This window comes from Vulpes vulpes, chromosome 1 (genome assembly GCF_048418805.1).
Source record: "Vulpes vulpes isolate BD-2025 chromosome 1, VulVul3, whole genome shotgun sequence".
NCBI lineage: Eukaryota > Metazoa > Chordata > Mammalia > Carnivora > Canidae > Vulpes > Vulpes vulpes.
In genome coordinates this window covers 173,112,035-173,137,193 of record NC_132780.1, presented here as the reverse complement: position 1 = coordinate 173,137,193, position 25,159 = coordinate 173,112,035, and the positions used below count along the sequence as shown (strand labels likewise).

Genomic DNA, 25,159 nt, shown 5'->3' with positions numbered 1-25,159 from the left:
AAAAACAGGTATACACACATGCACATATGCTCTAATTTCTGTGGGCCCTGGCACAGTTCTTACAGAAAGACCATAAAATATGTTGTTTAACGGACAAAATGAAAAGTAGTCTTTTGTAAAGACTTCATTAAATATTATCTAATCTTCCTTGCTTTTTAATTGAAAGAAGTAACTTCAAAATAGATCAAACTTCATTTGGAAGGGGACATTTCTAGGAGGGATGAGCTAGGATGGAGATTGTTACAAGTAGGGGCAAATACTTAGGAAGCCAGGTGTTTACCACAAAAATTCTGTGTATTCATATGCATACAGGTCATTTTTCAGTCAGTAGATAGCATAAACATGATTATCCAAAGGACTCTGTGGGGAAAAAAAAGGAAAGAACATTGTCCTCAGAAAGATTGGTTATCACTAGTACAATAGAAAATCCAAAGATCTACTGCAAATAAATGTAAGAGGATTTCTGTAAATTAACCAGTACTAAACTAGACATTACACTATAGGATTTTAAGATCAGGTAACCTAGGGATATAAAATTCGAAGTTAATCTGTGTTTTTGTGCATTTGATTCAGTCTTAAGATGTGATAAAAACATCTCTTTGAAATCTAGGCATGAATTGATAGAGCCTAATCTAAATTTATGCGTAAAACTACTTAATTTTAATATATTTGTGACCTTACATATATGCAAAAATATTTTTAAAAGGTTAAGGAAATGGAAGGAATTCTAAAGAGAAGATACCCCAATTCTTTACCTGCTCTAATACTGGCTGCATCAGCAGCTGGTGATACAGTGAATAGAAATACAGTGGACTTTATGGAAAAAAGGATAAAAAAACTAGAGGCTGATTTGGAGGGCAGAGATGAAGAAGCAAAGAAAAGCCTTCGTACCATGGAGCAACAGTTCCAGAAAATGAAGGTAAGTGCCAGCTCGCCATGGACATGGGTCTCAGACCCCAAGGTGTCAGTACCGTGGGGGCTGGGCACTTCTCAGGTCTCATTTTAACAAATCACTAAACGTCCTAGCCCATAAAATTGAATGTCAACAGATGCAAAAGAAACCTATCTTTTTTGTTCTCCTTCAGCAACTTCTTTTTGTCAGGCATGGAAAATCAAGCACAGGGCCTCTCTCAGTGATAATAGAATTAGTGGAAATTAAGTCATGAAACGGCAGAACAAAACACCTCTGATGTATATTCAATAAGATTGTTTTTTAAATACCATGGTTGAAAATACTTTTTTGAAGTTTCCTTAGACAAGGGAAAAAGGGAATAAGACACAGCATGTCTTGGGAGGTACAGCAGGAGGCAGAGCAATATCTGTTGAAAATGCCTTGCTTTGTGAGTTTTCTGATCCTTCATGAGGAATGAATTAGAAAATGCAAGCACTAGGATGACCAAATGTGAAAGATGTGATATTTCACTTACTTTTAATATTTTGTTGAACACACAGTTTCTGCAGTAATTCATGCTAGATGCTTTCACAGACATTTTAGGTCATTCCGCATCATCTGTCCAGTCACTGGTGAGAGGCACTAGGGTGCCTCATTTCCGTTTCACATATTCATAGGCCCATTATCACAGTTATCATAGGACATTGAAACTTGCCATGTTGCTCTCCTGACCAGGCTGTGAACTGTTTGAAGGCATAAACTGCACTTCTTTATCTCTAGAGTCTGGCATAGTGCCTGGCACACAGCAGTATCTCAATAAATATTCATTGAATGAATGAATAAACATCATAGTGCCTTCTATCATAGAGTAACCTATTAGGTTATTTTTTTGTAATATTAAAGCTCCAGTGTAACAAATCCAAGCTGCTTTACTCCCTGTGAGATTCCTAAATTAATATTCGAAAGTTGAAAATGCACGATTAAAGATTTCAGTGTCCCCAATTGCTTTCCCTATTTATCCTGCAGGAGTATAGTTTGTCAGTTTGCATAAAGAAGGGTACACAATAATAGGTTCGATTGTGATACTTAATTATGTTTTGGAGTGTACAGAAATGTGTTATTTAATGTTTAGGAAGCAACACATTCATTATGAAATTATATAATATCCTGAGAATATATAATGAACATATATATTTTAAGAATATATGTATTTATTATATATATGCATAATTTAAGCCCTTTAAAGATTGGGACTTCAGAACATTTTACTGACTCCTCGAACTCAGAGTTGGAAGCATCAGAAAATGGAATGAATGCCTTAATGAAGGACTAGGCAGGCCCTAGTAAGATGCAGGGCTGCAGAAGCGAATGACATATTTAGCAGTGGTTTTGACATCACATCATTCTTTTCTTCAGATTCAGTATGAACAGAGACTGGAAGAGCAGGAGCAGCTACTTGCCTGCAAATTAAAGGAAGTACCCCAGAACCACCCTGATAACTCCTCCAGGGTTGAAGCACTAGAGAAGGAGCTCAACGACATCAAGGAAGCCCATCAAATCACTGTAAGAAATCTTGAGGCAGAAATAGACATTCTTAAACATCAAAATGCTGAATTGGAATGCAAGAAAAATGATAAAGATGATAAAGATTTCCAGTCTATAGAATTCCAGGTAGAACAAGCTCATGCTAAAGCTAAACTGGTGAGACTCAATGAGGAGCTGGCTGCAAAGGGAAGAGAAATACAAGATCTTTCAAAAACTGTGGAGAGGCTTCAAAAGGAGAGAAGGGTGATGCTGTCTAATCAGAACTCTAAGGGTAGAGAAGAAGTGACTGCAAAAAGAGTGAAGAAAGATGGTTTGCTTTCAGGTAAAGGAAATGCTCACTCATTCCCTGGAACCCTGGATGGCAAACTTTACCAACCACATACCTTTACTGATTGCCATGTTTCAGAGGTTTTACAAGAAAACTGCAGATTAAAAAATGAACTGGAGAAATTAATTGTGGAGAGAGATGAGCTGAAGATGAAATCTGAAGCAGCAGTGAACCAATTTGAAAATTCCATGAAAAGGTAAAATGTGAATTTGTAAATATATGGAGACATAAACGATAAAAACATCAAAATTATAAGGTGTATTTCCTCTGGATAACTAGTTTTCCTTGAACTGAATTCATCACCAAATTTTGAGAAATTGTATTACATCGCTCAGCATAGATCTCTTCCAGAGTAGGATCCTCTACTTGTCAGAAGCCCAGGCTCTGGTAAACCTAAATCTCTATGTCAGCCCAAATCATGTCCTTAGGCTTACTAATCTTGTCTATCCACATTTATCAGATAGTGTTAATAAGTTGACCCATTGGAAATAAATATCATCATTGATAACTGCCACAGGCAGATAGAAAATAGCTGTCACTAAAAGTAGTTGAACAGGGGCACCTGGGTGACTCAGATTCAAATCAAGCATCTGACTTGATTTTGGCTCAGATCGTGATTTCAGGGTCATGAGATCAAGCCCCATGTCCGCACTGAGCATGTAGCCTGTTTAAGAAAGATTCTCTCTCTGGGGTGCCTGGGTGGCTCATTCAGTTGGGCATCCAACTCTTGGTCTTGGCTCAGGTCATAATCTCATGTGTCGAGGGATTCGGCCCCACAGCAGGGAATCTGCTTGAGTTCCTCTCCCTCTGTGCCTCTCCCCTCCCCCCTGCTCATGTGTGCTCTCTCTATAAAATAAATGTCTTTCTTTTTTTTTTTTTTTAAGATTTTATATATTTATTCATGAGAGACACAGAGAGAGAGAGACAGACAGAGACAGAGACACAGGCAGAGGGAGAAGCAGCCTCCATGCAGGGAGCCTGATGTGGGATTGGATCCCGAGTCTCTAGGATCATGCCCTGGGCAGAAGGCGGCACTAAACCGCTGAACCACCCGGGCTGCCCATAAATGTCTTTCAAAGGAAAAAAAAAAAAAAAAACTAATTGACATTCTAAGAGAAAAAGATCCTCTTTTCCAAAATAACTCTTCAAATTAATCTAGTGCTCATACCCATTCATGCCTCAAAGAATTTTTTTGCCTATCCCTTTCCTTCTCAGAATCACCAGGTACTATCTACTCTTTCCTCTGAGCCTTCTAACATTCTCAGACCTTTTTCACTGTCCTCAAACCCAGTCTTTGTCCTCTGTCAGTACCAGTTTTCCACAAGTAGCTTCTTCTTTTTTTTTTTTTTCACAAGTAGCTTCTTATTTGCACCTCACTTCCTCTTAACTGGGGCTCTCATCCTCACTTTTTTAAATCTCATTTCTAAGTAGTGACCTTTCTTGGTCCAGTGGTAGTTTCTCCATTCTCATTTTCCTTGACATTGTTGACCTTCCTGAAATAAGGGTTTCCTCCCACAGTTTCTATGACTGACACCTCTGACTAACACTCCTCTTCCATTCCTTTTAACTAACAATGACTCCTCTTCATCTTCTTTCCTCAAAAATCAGACTTCTACCAGGGTTCATTTTCGGCTATTTGTTCTCTCTTCTTTCTCCATTGCTCAGTTCATCCATTCTTAAGGCTTCTATGAACCATGACTCCAATTTAGTTTTCAAGGCTTATTTTATTCCCTGGCTCAGATGCTAAATCTGCCATTTTCTGGATTGTTCCTCTCAGAATCAGTAGTATCTCAAATGTTATTCCATTTATACCTATAAACTGCCCCCTCACAACTTTACTGTCTCTATGACCATATTTTTTTCGTCTCCAAATCCAACTTTACCTCCTTTATTTCTTAGGTTCACAGTTAATGGGGTGCTTCCTTATAAATAACGTCTCCTTTTGCTTTCTGCCTTACCTGGTTTAGTAGTTTCCCCACCCTAATCTCCCAGATTTTAGTTTCTGTCGCCTTCAAAATTTTGCTTAAAAATCATTAATATTCTTTAAATATTTCTGTCTCTGAGTTACTCTGCCTTCCACTGACTCCCTGCTTCCTGAGGTATCAAGACTAAATTACTCTATACGGCTTCCCAAGTGCCATCACCATTACAAGACCTCTCCGTGGGCCTGACTTGCTGAATGTCTGCTGACTTTTGCTCATCCATGTTCAAGTACTAGGTCTTCCACAAAATATTTCCTAGAGCCTTCCAGGAAATTTCCTGCTCCCAACATCTAGCTCCTCTATAACTTACGTACCCAGGTACCATTATTAAGTACCAAGAAAGCACGAGTCAGACAGTGCCTTATAACTCCTTGAGAGCTGATGTAATAATAATTCTTTTGCAACCTGGCTGGCCATAGGAGCAGAATGAGCATAGCAAGCATCTAGACAAATGCTTACTGATTGATTGGCAGCTATATCTGATTGAGTCATCCTGGCAATCCTAATGCTTCTAAATTGAAATTTCTTGAGTCCTAAATGTAATACTAGAAATGAAGCTGTTTGGGAAGAATCCCATTCTTTTCTGGAAATAATTTAAAATTGAAATTTTTCCTATAAATTTTTCTATACATAATCTGTAATTTTTTAGCATTGTTAATCTGTTTTCCAAATAGCTCTGGGCCTGAGAAGTGAGAAGTCACCTTTCCTAATCCCAGATTTAGGCTGTTTTGGGTTTTTGTTTTTTACTTTAGTTCAGTTATGTCATAAGTGCTTTAGATTTTTATACTTTTCCAAGGATGCTAATTATATAATTTCTGTAAAGAAATATTCATATAGTCAAATAAGCAACTGATAAATTTGTTTATAGTTTGAGAATTGCCATTTAACATGTATCAACAGTGATTTACTCCGTTTGCTTTGAGTAAAATCCTGTCAATTTTTAATAACTTTCCAGTAAGAGAGAATATGTTTATTTGTAAGAAATGTATCAAGCTTTATCAGAACTTTGCCACTTATTAAACTGCCTCTGAATGTAGAAATTTTGTCACAGAGACAAATCAGTTATCTGTCACACTTAACAGTCCAAACAGATTACGTGCAGATTACACTGGGTCCTAAAGAATTACCGTAAAGATTATTTTATTTTTATAACGTGTCAGCTAGCCTTGGAGGTCATATGCATGGACCAAGAACTGGTGAATGTTGCCTAAAGACAGAGCATTGAAGATTCTCCTTTTTTTTTTTTTTCTTTTTAAGATTTTATTTATTTGAAGCAAGAGATTGAGAGATAGGGAAAGAGCACGGGCAGGGTAAAGAGCAGAGAGAGAAGCAAATTCCCCGCCAAGCAGGAAGCCTGATGGGGGCTCGATCTTGGAACTCCAGGACCATGACCTGAACTGAAGGCAGACGCTTAGCTGACTGAGCCATCCAGGCACCCAGCATTGGAGATTCTAAAAGGAATTGTGATTATTAAAATAAGAATCTGAAAAAAAAAATAATCTGGGGAAATACCTGAGTTTATCTTAAAAGGTAAAATATGAGGCCCTTGCTTTAAATCCGGGTAGACCATTTAGAACCTTTCATTCTCTCAGAAAGTAACCTCCAGGCTGGGGGTCAAGTGGGAGGCCCAGACTTTGAGCTCCTACTCTGCTGGGTTTGAACCGCAGCTCTGCAGTTTACTAAAGTGAACTCTAGAGACATCACTCCTTCCTAAACTCCAATTTGCCCTTATAAAATTCAGTGAATAATAGCTCCTGGCATGCTTGTAAGATCTCATAGGTGATAATGTATAAAGCACCTGACAGAGTGCAGTAAGAATTGATGCTCTCTCTGCCTTTGTTACTTTGATTTCCAGGCTTCTTACATTACTTTTGTGCTAACTGAATTAAAGAGCTGTTTTTAATGTGTTATTTTCTTTGATTTGCCCTACAGGGTCAAGGAAGATACTGCAGCACATATCACATCTCTCAAAGCATCTCATCAGAGGGAAGTAGAGAAGCTCCTTTGCCAAAATGCAGTAGAAAATTCTTCTTCCAGAGTAGCTGAACTAAATCGTAAAGTAGCAACTCAAGAGGTAAATGACTTTAACAAACTTTCTTTGGCTTTAAAATTATTTTTCTCAGGACTGTTAACAGAGTACTAGAAATACTATAACTTCACTTTAATTTAGAAATTTAGAAACACTTCAGTTTTTGATAGGAATGAGAAATTACTGACTTGAGTATTTTTTTTTTATAGGCGAGGATGCCATTACCATGTGTTTAACTATTCTGCTTTAAAATTATTCTCTCTAAATAAACGGTTTCACCATTTTGTCCCTACATTCCTCAAATTGTTCTCCTAAGACAGTCTTAAGTGGTGGTGGAATCACATTATGTGATTGAAACCTGAGTATTTGAACTTGAATGTTGAACCATCTCCCTCTCCCCAAGTCCCAGCTGACTAGCAATTATCCTAGTTATTCTTGCCCAGTTACCTTTCATTCATTAAATAATGATTTCAGGGTCTATAGACAATCAGGCCCTGGGGATAAAATAATGAACAGAGAGATGTATGCAACTATAGCCATTATGAAGCGTAGTCTTCTTAGAAATATGACTGAGTATGCTGAAAGCACATCAACATTTCTTCAAAAAAGTGTATCTTCCTTCTTGGTTTGTATATATAAATCTACATGGAATATTTATGAATATCAACTAATGTGGCCCATCTTCTGTGGTGATAGCAAATAGAAAAAACAGCATTAAGATAGAATTTGTATCTGTATCCCCTCCCAAAAGAAAAAGAAAGCAAATATGGCAAAAATGTTAGCAGTTGATAAATCAAATTGAAGAATATATAAATGTTCGTTGTGCTCTTTTCTCTAGATTTTAATTTTGAAAAACAAGCTGAGGGGGCAGAAACCAAGAAGTATTTATCTTGCCACCACCTCTCCCATCAATAATTATTTATTTAAATTGGCCATTATTTAATGGCCTCTTGATTAAAAACTAACCACTCAGGGGCGCCTAGATGGCTCATTTGGTTAAGTGTCCAACTCTTGATCTCCCCTCAGGTATTGCTCTCGTGTCCTGAGTTTGGGCATCACATTATTTTGGCCCCGGCCCAGCATCGAGCCCTCTTAAACTTCCCCATTGAGCGATTTGGGTTTTTTTTTTTGGCTTTGGGTTTTTTTGTTGTTTTTTGTTTTTTGTTTTTTTTTTTAGTATTGGCCAGATAATGGTTATTATGAAATTATTGTAAATTATTTCAGGTATAAAGTGCTATTATGGTTTTGTGAGAAGATGCCCTTATAAGGAGATGCATGCTGAAGTATTTGGGGTATTTAAGGGTAAAGTATGAGTTCTGTGATTTAAATTCAGGTAGCTCAGGAACAAAAAAATTTGCCTATTTTAATATATCAGTGAGAAAGATTTAGTGTGCTTTTCAAAAGTAATCCTGGTACAGCAGTTGATAACTTTTCTGGCTTTTCCCCCCCATAGGAGTAGGGTGTCATGGGCAGTATAAACATTATATCAAGTTATTACATAGTTGGGAGAGGTGAGAAAAGTAGTGTCCTCCTTGTGCCATAGTGCCATAAAGGTTACTTTCCCAGTGTTCTAAATGTAATATTGTAAATTATGAGTTAAATGGAAGTCAGCGTAGTCTGGTGGGAGAAACAATAAAAATAAAGCATTAGAGATAAGAGCTACACATTTTTCCTAAGTTTTCAGTTGCTTGATGATGAAGTATTGATGTCTTTCAGTTTGCCAAAAATGTGTGATATTTATTTCATGCTTATTGATAGGCTTATGCTGTCTTTGTCAGCTCTTTAATAAAAACTATTATCCTACTTAATCACAAAGTAATAAAGACATATTAGCTACTTTCTTCAAAATACTCAGACTTTATAATAAAGGTTTATTTTAAAAGGTGCTTTTCAGGCCTTCAGGAGAAAAGTACTAGAGATAAAGAAGCCACTAGTTATATAGCCATTAATTTGTAATATGTGTGATGCTGTATGTATTCAATGAGCTTAATTAATCCAATGAACTTACTTCCTGTGGCAATTTATTTCTATGTTAAACTTTGGTAATTTTAAAATATTAGGAATTTTTCTTTTTGCAAACAAAAGTCATTAGTTGGTTTTCTCATATTTTTCAAGTAATGTTTAAGGAAGAGCTCTCTTGACTCAGCGAAGTCTCTTGACTTCTAACATAATTTCCTAGGTACTTCTAAAACATTTCCAAAATCAAGTTGATGAACTACAGGGTAAACAGGAGTCTCTTGTAGTTTCTCAAGTTCGAGAAGAAATCCTACAGAAAGAGGTAAGAAATAAAAATACTGAACATAAGCTTTTCTTAGCCATTTCAATCATATTCTTATTTTTATATAAATATTTTAACAAATTTACAAGTAGAAAGAACCTGAAAATATCTATCACATGTCAAACAAATATTAATAACTTGTTTATTGTAAGTCTGCTTTCCCCAGGTGGAACTCTCAGATATTAAGTTTCTTATATATTTGATGTTGAGGAAACAGATCTTTCTGGAAACTCACCATTTTTTATTACTCTAAGATCCTTTTGATTCTAGAAAGTGTAAAAAAAAAACCTGTACATTCTATTCTTTGAAGCATGCACACCATTTTTTATTATTCAAGAATTTATTAAACCGTACAAGCAGAACATACAATTAATTGCATTACAAAAAAGATTAATGTAAAAACACTCCACAATTATGTAACTATCAATTTAAAACGTCTTGTTTCAATAATTGAAGGGCTTATAGCGCAGCATATTTGCATTCTTTTCAGTGGTTAAGATAACATAAACTTTGTTCTATAAGTAGTAAGTTAACAGAACTTCACAGACCTGAAGTAAAATTTGGGGGAGAAGCAATAAAAGGAAATATGTTCTGATAAAGGTCAGTTTTAGTCAAGTTACAGTGTTCTTAGGTTAAGAATAGCTAAACTGTTTTCAAATTAGAAAAGCTGCAACACATGATTTTCAAGCCTGTTTACTGGAAAACTGAGTAAAACTCCATTTTTTGAATAAAATAATTGCCATCTGCCTTTTAATGTACAGTACATTTATAATAGTTGTTTTAAGAGGGCTTATTTATTCCCACTACTGATAACCTGAGAGCCCTCAAAGGGATTTTCTCTCAGGTTGGTGGGAATAGTTCATTTTCCCAGCCCTGTGGGAGCTCCTGGAGTTGTTTAGGCTGCCATTTCCACTGGCTTCAAAACCGCCTCTGGGCAGCCAGGTAGTCAGTCATGGAGTTCAGGCTGCATGTTCCCCCTACCCTCAGGAATCGCAGTCCTGCAGTGCTGTTAGCTACAGTTTGGAAACAGTTGTTTCAGATGTCATCTGGTTTTTCTGTTTAAGAAAGGAGGGTAAATCCCTGTCCCTTTCTGACCACAAGAAAAAGCATAATACATATTTTTTAAGAGTAGCAAATTCTGTTTTGTTTTTTTGACTGCTTGTTTGTTGTTATTCAGTCTCTATAGAAAAAAAAAGTGATTTAAAATCTTCATTTCTGAAGAACAGTTTTGATAGTTTAGAATTCTTGGCTGATGGCATATTCAAAATATTGAAAAATCTATCTTTTTCTCTGCTGTTTTGAAATGTTTTGGTCAAGAAATTCCTCCAGTGATCTTAAGGACATACATTCCTTTGTATGTAATTTCTTTTCTCTTGCTGCTTTCAAAATTCCTTGTTTTGACTTTTGACCATTATAATGTGTCTTGGTATAGCATTATTCTGGTTCAACTTATTTGGGATGCCCTGGGCCTCATGGATCTTTGTTTCCATCTTTCTCAAGTTGAGGAAGTTTCAGCCATTATTGCTTTAAATATATTCTGTCCCCTTCTCTTGTTATGGAATTACCCCAATGCAGATATTGTTTGTTTTGATGTGTCTCATAAGTCTTGTAGGCTTTTTCATTCTTTTTTTGTTCTTCTGTTTAATTTTAAAGGACCAGTCTTCTGAATCACTGGTTTTCTTCTGCATAGTTGAGTCTGCTATTGACACTCTCTGTTGAATTCTTCAGTATAGTCCTTGTATTTTTCAGCTCTGAGATTTCTGTTTTAGGAGTTTGTGGAGTTTTTTATGGTTTTTATTTCTATGTTTTCTTAATTTTGTTTAGAGAACTACAAGAACACAGACAAGTTATCAAAGAGGATTATTCTGAATTCTTTGGTCATAGATTTCATAGATATCTGTTTCTTAGTTTTCTTTGGTGATATCATGTTTACCAGATTGTTCTCATCCTTGATTCCTTTGATTGGTATTGATATATTTGACTAAATGGTCTCCTCTTCCAGACTTTATAGGTTCACTTTGGTAGGAACAGCTTTCACCAGTCAGTTCAGTTTGGGTTTCTGGATGTGTCTAGTGGTGATGTCCTTGGGCAGGTGGCGCTTGCTCTTAGGGTCTGTTTATGGCCAAGGCTACTGCCCAAGGTCTGAGGTCAGGGGTAAAGTAGATACCACTGGTTGAATATAGTTGAATAAAAATTTTGGCTTGGTTGCCTGCTCTAAGCAAGGCTCTAGGATAGCACTCCAAGTTCCCTGGCTGAATATACCATTGGCATTTCAGTCTAATCAACTTTAACTGCTGGACTCTGCTCTAGTGTTGCTGGGCTACCCAGCTTTTCAGGTGTTCTACTTTGGCTTTCTAGTCAGGCGGCATTGCAGTATTCACTCAGCAGTAGGCCAAAGTATGACTTAGCTTTTCTGCCTGAGTGGGTGCAGTCGCAGCTTCGGGGCTGGCAGATCTTTTTGTTTGAGGACCTCAGTCACACAGATCTGACCAGATCCACTGAGTTCCCTGGTCAGATTTCACCACAAACTTGGATCTATAGATGACCAAAGCTGCTAGTTGGGATCACTACTTGGGCACTACAAGTAGGAACTCAGTCTGCCAAGATCTAAGTGCCAGTTGTTACAAGCCCTTCCCCACATGTCCATCATAATCAAATTCCAAGGCATCAGTCTCCTCAGGGTGAGGCCCTTGGGCCTCCCAAGAAGTGACCTACAACACTGGGGGAGCTGGATGCCAACCTAGGCTTTCTTTTCCCATGGAGAAATGGTAGGTTCAGAGGGAGCCCTCTCCATGTTGTGCTGCCTGGGCCTGAGGGAGGGGCCATTAGGGAGGGGCCAGTAGGTGGCCATTCCTCTTAGCCTTCTAATGTCATCTGTCTTGGTCTCTGTGATGCAGGGGGTTGCTTCAGCCTCACCCTCATAAGATTCTCTCAGTTGTATCTAATCCATAAATAGTTATTAGTTCTTAAGGAAGAACAGCCTCAAGAACTACTTATGTCACCACCTTGGTGACATCACTCTTCCTGTCTGTATATATCTCCATAATAGTCAAAATAAATGATAACCATCAATATTTAGTTTAGTATGTACTAAACATCATTTTAAGTATGAACTAAGCACTGACAAGTGCTCTGTGTGGTTTTCACCATAGCCCAAAAGGACAGGTACTATTGTCCCCATTTTAGATGAAGAAACCGATGCTAAGAAAAACGAAGTAACTTGTCAGAGGTTCTCAAGCAACATGTAAAAAGTACCAGCATTAGAACCCAAAACCTCACTCTAGGTTCCAGGCTCTTAATTACTATTTTACCAATGCCCTATTTTTGGACATTCAGGTAGTTACCAGTTTTTTTAATAGCATTCAAAAAGCAGGAATAATTTTTGATCATTCACTTTTGCTTATGTATCCACTTACTTCCATAGGATAAATTCACTAAAATACAAGGATTTAAAAATATATACATTCACTTCAAGTGTACTCTTAAAGGTACTTTTAAGTAGGCATAGATGAAGGGAAATTTTTCCTACTTTTTGTCTAAGTACACATTTCTGAATTTACATAATTTATAAACTAATGTTTAATCATTGGTGAGTTCATTAATTAATTCATGAATAATTGTTAAACATTTATCTCTGCTATGCACATCTATATATGTACTAGGAATACTGAGAACAAAATAGACAAATCCCTGGCCTTATGGAGCTTACATTTTATTTGGGGAATCAGAAATGTAAACAAGTGTAAGGCTCAAACTGAGGCAATATCTGTAAAGTACTTAGTATAGCAGCTAGCACATGATCATTTATGACTCTACTACTTGTCCTTTAAGACTTTATTCAACCACAGCTGCGTCAAATAAGAATCTACAACTTAACTCCACTTCCAGTTAGGTATTCCCTACTTATCACCTCACTGCTACTTGGTTATCTCTCCATTACAACATATCGTATTAGAATTCTCATTCACCTGACTACTTCTTTGACTAAACCAGAATTTCCCAGCTGTTATATCAGGAATGGATTATTTGTGGATCATAAGATAGCGATGACTGGAAAGGTTGTCTTACTACAAACTCAAAATCATTTTTCAGTCATTAAAAAGTTTATAGAAGTTGAAGTGCCTCTTACAACTTTCTTAGTTCAGCAATCATTAGTTTTTGTTTTATAATTTTTAGCAATCATTGTTTTTGATGGATAAGGTTTTATGCCTAGTACTCATCACTACAGCATGTTCTATAGAGCCTCTCTCCTTGACCTTTCTGCAAGGCATCCCAATTAAAGTCTGCAAATTTCTTTGGTCACTGATGATATCATCAGGGATATCCCATATCTAAATACTTAGATTTACTTATATTTGCACCTGATTTAATTTGCTTGTATTTTCACATTTTTAAAACTAACTTAGGAAGAGTATGTTTTGTTTTGTTTTTGAGTTTTGTTTTTTGGATTTATTGTAGTATTATCAGTGTTCTTGCTAGGTACTGTTTCCATGGGAAACATGATTGAATTTGTTAATTTTAGCCATTTTCACTTGCTTGTTAATTATTGTCTTTTGATACTAACAATTAGCAAATTATAATTCTATGTTATAAAAAAATGCATTTGTTTTACCAAGCCCAATTTAAAGATTGCTTAGAAAAAAAAATAAAATAAAATAAAGATTGCTTAGATTCCCCCCTATTTTACATACTGACACCATGAAAATATTATCATCTTCTCTGTGGACCGTAATATGAAAAAAGAGGTACCACACTAGACCATAACCTCCATGAGGATGGACTAGGTTTTTCATCTCTATATCTTCAGGACCTAAGACAACAGCCAGCACAGAAATATTTCAACATATTGCCTTTTTTTATAAGCATAAATTTACTTATGGAATTATTATAAATTATAAAATGATAAGAGCCAGAAGAGAATTATAGGGAACTGACAAAAGGAGGATCCATATTTACTGAACTCTTTCTGTGTAGGTGCTGTACTGTGTAGGGTGCTTTAAAAATATTATTCAATCCTGAGATCAATCAACCATGTTAAATACATTGACACTGTGTTAGTAAAGCTGAATATACCAATGACAGTGCTTTCCTTCATTTTGAATGCTTTAATCAGACTGGCAACATGGGAGGTGGTGGTCCAATCATCTGGAACCTTTTGGAATATGAGGTCATTTCAGACCAAGGATGAGCCTTCTCTTTCTAGACATAAAAAATACAAGCTATTCATTATTCTAACAACTCCAGATATCTTTCTTAAGCCTCTTGAGAGAAATTTTATACAAAGAAAATATAGTGAACATTCTTAAGACTACCTGGTAAAAAATTTTTCTTGTTACCAGTTTTTCATTTACTTTATACCTCAATTTTAGATTACAAAACTTCTAGAAGAATTAAGAGAAGCCAGAGAAAACCATACACCAGAGATGAAACATTTCATGGGCTTAGAAAAGAAAATTAAACAGATGGAAATGAGACATCAGCAAAGAGAGCAAGAACTTCAACAGGTCGAGTAACAAATTATATTTACAGATTTGTATAGTTCTTTACTTTGAAGTACCTCCAGTTTACTATAGTTTTGCTATCTCTAGCAACACTTCTTAAATTGTTTCATTGTATATTGATACTAGGAATAAAGGTATAGCTTTTAAGAACATATAAGACTTTAAACTTCAGGATGCCTGGGTGGCTCAGTTTTTGAGCATCTGCCTTTGGCTAGGGCATGATACCGGGATTCCAGGATTGAGTCCCACATCAGGTTCCCTGTGAGGAGCCTGCTTTTCCCTCTGCCTATGTCTCTGCCTCTGTGTGTCTCTCATGAATAAGTAAATAAATAAAATCTTTATTAAAAAAAAGACTTTATACTTCAAATACCTAAAGATCAATTTATCATATCTCTGGAATAATAAACAACTTGTATCATGGGTTTTCTTTTTTTTAAGATTTCTTTTAGACAGCAAGTGTACACACAAGCAGGGGAGGGAGAGGGATGAGGGGAAAGAATCTCCTGCAGGCTCAGAGCCCAGCATGGAACCTGATGCATGGCTTGATCTCAAGACCCAGAGATCACAAACTGAGCCAAAACCTAAAGCCAGATGCTTAAGCAACTGAGCTACCCAGGCACCTTTCATGTTCTTAGATGGTTGCCTGAAAAGTTAGGCATTTTACTGTGGGAATGGGTCTTTGGAAGCCATATTCCATATTCATTTCATAAATGTTTGTAAGAAGTAGAATTATATTAAAATGTAATCATTTAAAATATATGCCCAGCACTAGTAGCATCACAATTACTATACTACAAACAGGTAAAGAAATAGAAATTAAATATGGCAGAAGTAAGGGCATGACGATTTTAGGCATTAGCCTCTCTGCTGATAATTAGCTTTGCTTGAACAGTATATTGCTCTGTTTGAGCTGCCACAACAAAATATCAGAAATTGGGCTTGGAATACAAATTTTTAAAAAATTAATGTTCTCAGTTCTAGGGGCTGGAAGTCTAAAATTAAATTGAGCACAACCTTCATGCACTATTGCTGGGAATGTATGTTGTTCCTTCCACTATGGAAAACCGTATGGTGGTTCCTCAAAAACTTAAAAATAGAAATATCATACAGTATAAAAGTGTCACTTCTAGTATTTACATAAACAAAATGAAAACATTCAAAAATATATATACGCCCTTATGTTTCTTGCATCATTATTTGCAATAGCCAAGATATGGAAACAATCTAGGAGTCCATCAATAGATGAGTAGCTAAAGATGTGCTATGTGTGCACATGTATTTGTGTTTGTATACACACATATACATACATACACAGTGGAATATTATTCAGCAATAAAGAATGGAATGTTCCGATTTGCTACAATATGGATAGGCCTAGAGGTTATTCTGAGTGAAGTAAGTCAGAGAAAGACAGATATTGTATGATTTCACTTACATATGGAATCTAAAAACAGACTCAAAGAGAGCATACTGCTGATTGCCAGAGGGGAAAGAGTTGGGGAAATAGGTGAAGGGGATTAAGAGATACAAACTGCCAATTACAAAATAACTAAATCATAGATATTTAAAGTATAGCAAAGGGAATATAGTCCATAATACTGTGATAACTTTGTATGGTGACATAAGGTTGGTTTGCATTTTGGAATGTAAATAACTATTAAACCACTATGTTGTATACCTGAAACTAATACTGTATGTTAGTCAACTACAAAGTAAAAATAAAAAGTAAATAAATTAGTCTAAGCATACCACTAAGAAAACATCACATCACAAAGGAAGACCATAAGGAATAGAAGAACTACAGAACACTCAGAAAATAATTGACAGAATGCAAATACATATATACCTATCAATAATTGAATGGAAATGGACTAAATTCTCCCATCAAAAGTGATGAATGGATTAAAAAACCCCATCTATATGCTGCCTACTGAAGACTCCCTTCAGATATAAGGAAACAGACTGAAAGTATAGGAATGATAAAAGGTATTTCATACAAATGAGAATCAATAAAAAGCGTGGCTAGCTATATGAGACAAAACTGGTAATAAGAAACAAAGGTCATTACATAGTGATAAAGGAGTGATCCAGTAAGAATATATAACATTAACAAATACTTATGAATGCAAGATAAATGTACTTAAATACATAAAGCAAATTCTGGCAAACCAAAAGGAAGAAATAGTAATACAATAATAGGGAACTCTTTTTTTAGTTTATTTAAATTCATTAGTTAACATTACAGTGTATTAGTTTCAGGTATACAGTTTAGTGATTCAACACTTACACCCAGTGCTCATCAAGGAAGTAAGGAACTTTAATACCCCACTTACATCAGAAGATCATGTGCCTAAAGACAGAAAACTTCAAGGAAACACTGGCCTGAAACAATACATTAGATGAGATGGAATTAACATAAATAGAACATTCCATCCAAAAGTAACAATACACATTTTTAAGCTCACATGGAACATTTTCCAGGTTAGATCTTATAGTAGCCATGAAACAAGTCTTAATAAATTAAGATTGAAAGGTCAGGGCAACTTCCCCAAACACAATGACCTGAAACTAATTTCAAGAAAAAAAAAGGAAAATTCACAAATGTGTGTAATGAAACCACATGCTCTTAAGCAACCAGTAGATAAAAAAACAAGTCAGGAAATTTAAAAATATTTTGAGACAGTTGAAGATGGAAAAACAATATACCAAAACTTAGGGGATAGAGCAAAAATAGAGGGATTCATATCATTAAGTGTCTCAAGAAACAAAAAGATTTCAAATAGACAACTTTATACCTCTAGGAACTAGAAAGCGAAGAGTAAATGAAGCCCAAAGTTGGCAGAAGGGAGGAAATAAAAATCAGAGCAGAAATAAATGAAATAAAGACTAAAAAGGTCAAAGAGATTAGGAGTTGGTTCTTTGTAAAGATAAAATTAACAAGCCTTTAGCTAGACTAACCCAAGAAAAGAGAAATAAAACTAAAATTAAAATGTCTTTCTCTGATTGACTTATTTCACTTAGCATAATACCCTCTAGTATGATCTCACTTATATGTGGAATTTAAGAAGCAAAACAGAATCATAGGGAAAGCAGAGAGGGAGACAAACCATAGAGACTCTTAATCATAGGACACTGAGGGGTGCTGGAGGGGGGTGGGTTGAGGGATGGAGTAATTGGGTGATGGACATTAAGGAGAGCATGTGATGTAATGAGCACTGGGTGTTATATGAGCCTGATGAATCCCTGACATCTGATGAAACACTTCTAATAAAACATAAAAAGCTAATTAAGTTTATCACCACTAGACCAGCCTTAAAATAAATGCTAAAGGGAATTTGTCAAGTAGAAGAATGAAACCATTAACATCATAAAAACATTATGAACGTTAGGTATAAAACTCAGTGGTAAATAAATTGTCAGAGTCAGATTCACTAATACTGAAATGGTGCTTCCTAATTCATTTACAAAACCAAACATTAAAAATAACCATAACTACGCTAATTTGTTATTGGATACACAATGTAAAAGATGTTAAAATTAACATCAATAACTTAAAGTTGGGGGTAGGGTTGGAATAAAAATGTAGGGTTTAGGTATGCTATCAAAGTTATCAACTTAGGGGGATCCCTGGGTGGCTCAGGGGTTTAGCGCCTGCCTTTGGCCCAGGGTGTGATCCTGTAGTTCTGGATCGAGTCCCACATCGGGCTCCCGGCATGGAGCCTGTTTCTCCCTCCTCCTGTGTCTCTGCCTCTCTCTCTCTCTCTCTGTCTACCATAAATAAATAAATAAGTAAAATCTAAAAAAAAAAAAAAAAAAAAAAAGCAAAAATTAAAAAACAAAAACAAAGTTATCAACTTAAATTATTAGGTTGTTACAAATATATCACATTTTATGTAAGCTTCACGGTAACCACCAAGGAAAAAGCATACTAATTACAAAAAAGATTATGATGAAGGAGTCAAAGCATACCACTACAAAAAGTCATCACATCATAAAATATGACTGCAAGTTATAATAAGCAAGGAACATATGAGTTACAAAACACTCAGAAAGCAACAAAATGACAATAGTAATTCCTTATCTATCAGTAATTCCTTTAAATGTAAATGGATTAAATTCTTCATTCAAACCACAGAATGGGTGAAATATAGATCCAAGAAATATACTACCTAAAAGAGACTTTAGCTCTAAAAGCAGCGTAGACTGGGTAAAGGGATAGAAAAAGGTATTTCAATCAAATGGTAACTTATAGAAATCAGGAATAGGTATAGTTATATCAGGAAAAAAATAGGTTTTAAGCTAAAAATCTCCAAAAGAGACAGAACTAATTATATAAGGATAAAAGGGTCAGTCCATCAATAAGATGTATCAGTTGTAAAATATATGCATCCAATAACAGAGCACCTAAATATATAAGACAGTAACTAAAAGGAAAAATAAACAACAATATAATGATAGTAGGGGACTTTAATACGTCACTCCTATCAATGGGTAGATCATCCAAAGGATAAGAAAAGAGTGGGATTTAAACAATGCTATAGATAAAATGGATCTAACAGACATACACAGTAAAGTTCCTGCAACAACAGAAAAAATATATACATTCTTCTCAGTCACACAAGAAAAATATTCCAGAATAGGTAATATGGTAGGCCACAAAAAGAAGTCTTCTCAAACTCTCCCAAACTCTCCCAAAAAGTGGAAAAGGAGGGAACACTTCCAAGCTTGTTTTCACAAAGCCAGCATTACCCTGTTAAGAAACCCAGATAAGGAGGCACCTGGGTGGCTTAAACAACAACCTTCAGCTCAGGTCAAGATCTCAGGGTCCTGGGATTGAGCCCTGTCAGCAGGGAGCCTGCTTCTCCCTCTCCCCCTGCCTCTTCCCCCATTCATTTGTGTCCAGTTGCTTTTGCTGTCTCTCAAATAAATATAAATCTTAAAAAAAAAAAAAAAAAAGCCAGATAAGGACTCTGCAAGAAAAGAAAAACCATAGCCAACCCCTGATAAATACAGATGCAAAATTTTTCAAAAAAAATATTATCGGGGATCCCTGGGTGGCTCAGTGGTTTAGCGCCTGCCTTTGGCCCAGGGCGCGATCCTGGAGTCCTGGGATCAAGTCCCACGTCAGGCTCCTGGCATGGAGCCTGCTTCTCCCTCCTCCTGTGTCTCTGCCTCTCTCTCTCTCTATGTCTATCATAAATAATAAATAAAAATAAATATTTAAAAATATATATATTATCAAACCAAGTTCAAGAGTACATTAAAAAGACCATATGGTATGATAGAGTGGGAGTCATCTCTGGCGTGTAAGGATGGTTCAGCATATGCAAGTGAATAAATGTGATGCATCACATTAATTGAAAGATATAAATCCTGTGATCATTTAAATAGATACAGAAAGAGCATGTGACAAAATACAGTATCCGTGATAAAAAAAAAAAAAATTCTCAAGTTAGATAAAGAAGGAATACCTTAGCATAATAAAGGCATGAGTTTATTTCTGGGCTCTAAACTGTTCCATTGATCTATATATGTCTGTTGTATGTTTGAAAGTTACTAAGTAAATCTTAAGTTTTCATTATGACAACAAAATTTTAAAACTATGAAGTGAGATATTTATTGTGGTAATCATTTCACAGTGTACACATGTATCAAGTCATGACATTGTACAGCTTAAACTTACACAATGTTATATGTCAATTATAACAATATAACTGGAAAAAAATTGGTTAAATGCCAAATTTCGATAGACATCAAAAATTTTCAAAGTATGTTTAAAACTTAGAATTGAAAACTCATACAGCATTTTGTGTTCCCCATAACTCAAATACCTGTTTATACAATATTTCCCCAATGCTTTCTATTTTAGATTATGAAGTTATTCTATAGCCAGACAGAATTATAGATAAAAATTATATTGCTGAAGTACAACAGATTTAATATTCAGAGATGAGCTATTCTTGCTTTTGTTGCCCCTAGGTAGCTGTTTTCATATGTCCAGCTTTTTGTGGTAATACTTAGGACTAATGATTCCCCTATGGCAAGGTATTTTGAAATTATAAGAACTATATTATAAGTTACTGGACAGGGTACCCTTATTTCACAGTTGAAAGAATTTATCCCCATGAGCAAAATGGTCTAGTCTACTGGTAGTTAAGAGGGAACTCTGAGGCCAGGCTGCTGGGGTATAAACTCTGACTCTGCCTCTAACCAGTTCTATATGAATCTTGGGCAAATTATTTTTTACTCATCTGTGCCCCAATTTCCCTACCGAGTAAATGGGGATAAATATATATAGAATTCACCTCCTAGTGGGTTGGCAGGACTAAATGAGTTAACGTGTGTAAAATGTCTAAATCAAGCCTGGCACATAATAGATGCTACATAGGTGTGCTTTTATCATTTCCCCTGCTATAATGTCTATTAAGGACATATGTTATATATTGGAACTGTTTTTGATTGCATCTCAAGTGCCTTTTTTTTAAAGATTTTATCCATTTGAGAGACAGTGTGAGAGCACAAGCAGAGGGAAAGGGAGAAGCAGATTGCTGGCTGAGCAGGGAGCCAGATGTTGGGGCTCCGTTTCAGGACTCTGGGATCACGACCCGAGCAAAAGACGCTTAACTGACTGAGCCACCCAGGTGCCCCTCAAGTGCTATTCTTAAGATGAACAACATCTGGGGGAGCAGGGGCTGTGTTTGGATTCATACCATGATACTAGAAATTTCTGATGCTCTAAATGCTATATTTAAGTTTTGAGTAAAAGAATAAAGACAACAAGATTAAAGCTCCCTAACCTCCCTATCAGAATTTGAATTCCCACTTCTTACCTTCTTCACCCACAAGCCTGTTGACAGACACAATGAAGCCCATTAGGTAAGGCTCCCCACCACCACTCCGTCCTCTCTACTGCTGTCAGCATTGTCCCACTTAAGCTCTTTGAGGTTGTTAAATCTTCCCCCACTATGAACTGTAACAGTAATGTGATTTTTTTTTCAGATAATACAGCAGACACACCAAGTAGTAGAAACTGAGCAGAACAAAGAAATCGAGAAATGGAAAAGACTTGCACAGTTGAAGAATCGTGAATTGGACAAGTTCCGCACAGAATTAGACTCGATATTAGATGTTCTTCGAGAGCTGCACCGGCAGGGAGTGGTTGTGCCAGTTGCTTTTGCAGATGAAGTGGATGCACCAGAATATTACTAGAAACTGGCATTTCCTAGGAGCTCACAGAAAGGCCTGGAGATGGAGGATTGTGCCACTGTCAGAAGGCGGCTCTTGAAAACAAGTGTTCCAGTATGTTGTCTGAAAGCAAACAATACAGAAGCAACATTTCAAAATAAATTGCCCTAAAGCAGTAAGAAAAACATTATGCTGTATTTTACTGAAAATCATTCACAGTCACATTTTAAGTAATTTATGGACGGGTCCCTTTGTGTCAGATCATTAAAACTAGTGAAATTAGCTGTAAAAGGTCTTGACTTACATTCTTGACGTGGAAAGAAAAAAAATTGCTCATACTCAGCCATTTTTGACTGTGTATTCTTAATCCTCATTGCTAGAAAAACAGCTCTGCTTTCTCATGAAAACATGGAGAAGAATGAGAGCATGGTGGTTTGGACAGTCAGATCATCAGTCACTCAAGTAGTAAAACTTCCACAGTAATTTTGACAAGAATTACAACTTTGTACCAGCAAACAGTGATCTCTTGTGTTCTCTCAGATTTCCGCTTCTACTTCTGAGTGCCTCAGTTTTTACCTGTGATATAGAGTGCAAAGGATAGTTCACACATAATAAGGGAATTTGATTTATTCTTTCTTTTATTCTTTTATGCTCCAAGTCCTAAATTCTAGTCCTTTTTTATAAGTCTAAGATTATAGAGTATATATTTATTTAAAAAGTAACATGTTCACTAGAAAAAATTAAAAGCATACATAAAAATAGCCAGATTGTTATTTTTCACAATGCCCATTTCCATTAGCAGATAGTATATAAAATACTGGTAAGTTAAAGCTGTAGCCACCTTGTTTTCAAGTGTTCTGGCCCTGTGCTATCGTATAGAAACGTAATATAAGGCACATGTAGTTTTCAATTTTCTTATAGCCACATTTAAAAAGATAAGAAGCAAATGAAACTAACTTGGTTCATTTATAAAAATCTAAAATGTCAGTATAAAAATTGAATTTTTACTTTTTTTTCCATACGAGTCTCTCACATCTGGTGTGTTTTACATTTACAGCACAACTCAATTTGGACTAGCCATATTCCAAGTGCTCAATTACCATATACCAATAAGTGCAATTCTGAATAATTAAAAAGTAAAATACTTGGTAAAAAGACAGGTGTACTTGATCTTGGTGAAATTATGGGTAGCAAATGTGAAATGTGGAAATTAAGTATAAGGAATGCAATTAATGTCTTAACGTTCAACGTTTTTTATGTCCTTTAAGAGAATAGAAAAAGCATTAATTAAAAGTAGCTATTTTTTTATGTGAAAGAGTTTTAAGTTATAATATAAACTATTTTGGTTATTAATTGAGTGTACTTGTGTGTATTTTCTATCTGCAAACCTATTAAATTCTAGCTATTACACCCATCCCTAATGATTCTATCCATTAGCCATTCATTCCAAGCACCCAAGCACAAACCTGGTTGATTCTGAAATAAACATCAAATAAATTATTACTTACAGAAGAAAGTGATCCTATTACATCCTTACATCCTATTTTGATGAGGATTCTGTATTCACTTTTAGAATAAGCTGTGCACACAGCAGGTTTTCAATTCTATTTACAGATTAAAGATCCCTAAGTACTATCAGAATTATTAGTTTAAAAACCTCAGGAACCATACTCCATTCCTTAGTCATTGACCTAAGGGTCTAAGATGATAACACAGAAGATATCACTTTGGCTATCTTAAAAAAAAAAAAAAAAAAAAAAAAAAAAAAAAAGGTCTTCCTATTCAAAAGAGTTTGTTGTTTATTTACTTATGAAAGAGAGCACACGGGTGCACACAAGCAGGGACGAGAGGGAAAGATAGAAGCAAACACCCTGCTGAACAGGGAGCCCAAAGTAGGGCTCCATCCCGAGACCCTGAGATCATGGCCTGTGCTGAAGACAAATGCATAACTGACTGAGCCACCCAGGTGCCCCTTGAATAGGAAGGCTTTTAAAAAGAAAGAAGCTCCAGAAATTATCAGTCCCTCCTACCAATTCCATCCGCCCTCACAATGCTATAAGGTACCTGCTTCTACAGGGTGGGAACCTTACCAGGATATATGGCTTGCTGCTACCACCACAGCTTTTGTGCAGAGATTTCTTTTTTTTTTTTTTTTTTAAGATTTATTTATTTATGATAGAGAGAGGCAGAGACACAGGAGGAGGGAGAAGCAGGCTCCACGCCGGGGCCCGATGCAGGACTCGATCCTGGGACTCCAGGATCGCGCCCTGGGCCAAAGGCAGGTGCTAAACTGCTGAGCCACCCAGGGATCCCCTGTATAGAGATTTCTGATTTAATCTATTACTTTGGGCAAATAGAATTCTATAGTATCAACCCATCAACTTTGGGGAATCCAGGCTTTGGTATTAGGGTCCCATTCCATATTAGAAATATCCTATATTTGTGACTAAATGCCAAGAAAGTGAAAACATTTCTCTTTGTCATTCATATGACTAAGGACTCTAATTAGGTCAGGTCCACAGGCACGTTATCAGAGGTAATCTTACTCAGAATAAGACACTTTATGAGCCGGGTGGCTCAGTGGTTTAGCGCCGCCTTCAGCCTGGGGCGTGATCCTGGAGACCTGGGATCAAGTCCCACGTCGGGCTCCCTGCATGGAGCCTGCTTCTCCCTCTGCCTGTGTCTCTGCCTTTCTCTATCTCTGTCTCTATCTCTCTCTCTCTGTCTCTCACAAATACATAAAATCTTAAAAAAAAAAAAAAAAAGACTTTATAGTTAATGTGGCTATTCACGCCATCCTTCTTTATAAAGCTCCTTAGCTGTGAATGGTGAGAAGAGTGAAGTTTGAAAATTTTCCAAACCTCCCAAGTTACTATATAATTCTATTTTGGTATTTGAAACCATGAATTAGAGCCTTCCTATCCAGTTTCTGTAGAAAAGTAAAATGAAAAGCACATGTGTTCCTTCTCAGCACCTGTCCAGCCCTAATTAGCCTATTTACTCCCTGCTAGTAGTAGGTCCATTTGTCTCCAGGTTTGCTGAAAGCTTCAGTCACAACCACCTAAATAGTATAACTAAGAGGAAACATTTTTCCTACCCACACTCGCTTTGTAGGATTGTTATAAGAAATGTTTGAAGGGCTGTATCAGAGGGGGAAATCTGTTCTCTAGGAGGAAGGTAAGCATTGAGCTTGATCAGAACAAAATGGATTGTTAGTAAATTCAGGAACCAGAGAAATGGACTAGACTTTGTGGAGAAGCTCACACACACACACACACACACACACACACACACACACAATTAGTGCAATTGTACCAGGTAAGCATCCCTGGAGCATAAAAGTGAAGGGGCAAGAACACAGCAGGCGGCTGACCCACTGGAGCTACTCTCATTAAGCCTCCCCTGTACTTGAACCCTTA

The 25,159-nt window shown here is 36.3% G+C and overlaps 1 protein-coding gene across 18 annotated transcripts in view; it reads left to right on the top strand.

Annotated features, from left to right (window-relative positions):
• CEP162 (centrosomal protein 162) overlaps positions 1–23,093 on the top strand; it is a 93,702-nt gene extending 70,609 nt beyond the window's left edge. For 14 of the 18 annotated variants that reach the window (XM_026007443.2, XM_026007442.2, XM_026007440.2 and 11 more), the window contains 6 exons: positions 707–919; positions 2,309–2,961; positions 6,680–6,821; positions 8,956–9,054; positions 14,424–14,558; positions 21,555–23,093. In XM_026007443.2, coding sequence (XP_025863228.2) covers positions 707–919; positions 2,309–2,961; positions 6,680–6,821; positions 8,956–9,054; positions 14,424–14,558; positions 21,555–21,764 — 1,452 coding nt within the window. In that variant the 3' untranslated portion in view covers positions 21,765–23,093. The remainder of the gene's footprint in view (positions 1–706; positions 920–2,308; positions 2,962–6,679; positions 6,822–8,955; positions 9,055–14,423; positions 14,559–21,554) is intronic. The other 4 variants (XM_072736542.1, XM_072736532.1, XM_026007444.2 and 1 more) reach the window with 1 other exon arrangement.
• The last annotated feature ends 2,066 nt before the right edge of the window (positions 23,094–25,159 follow it).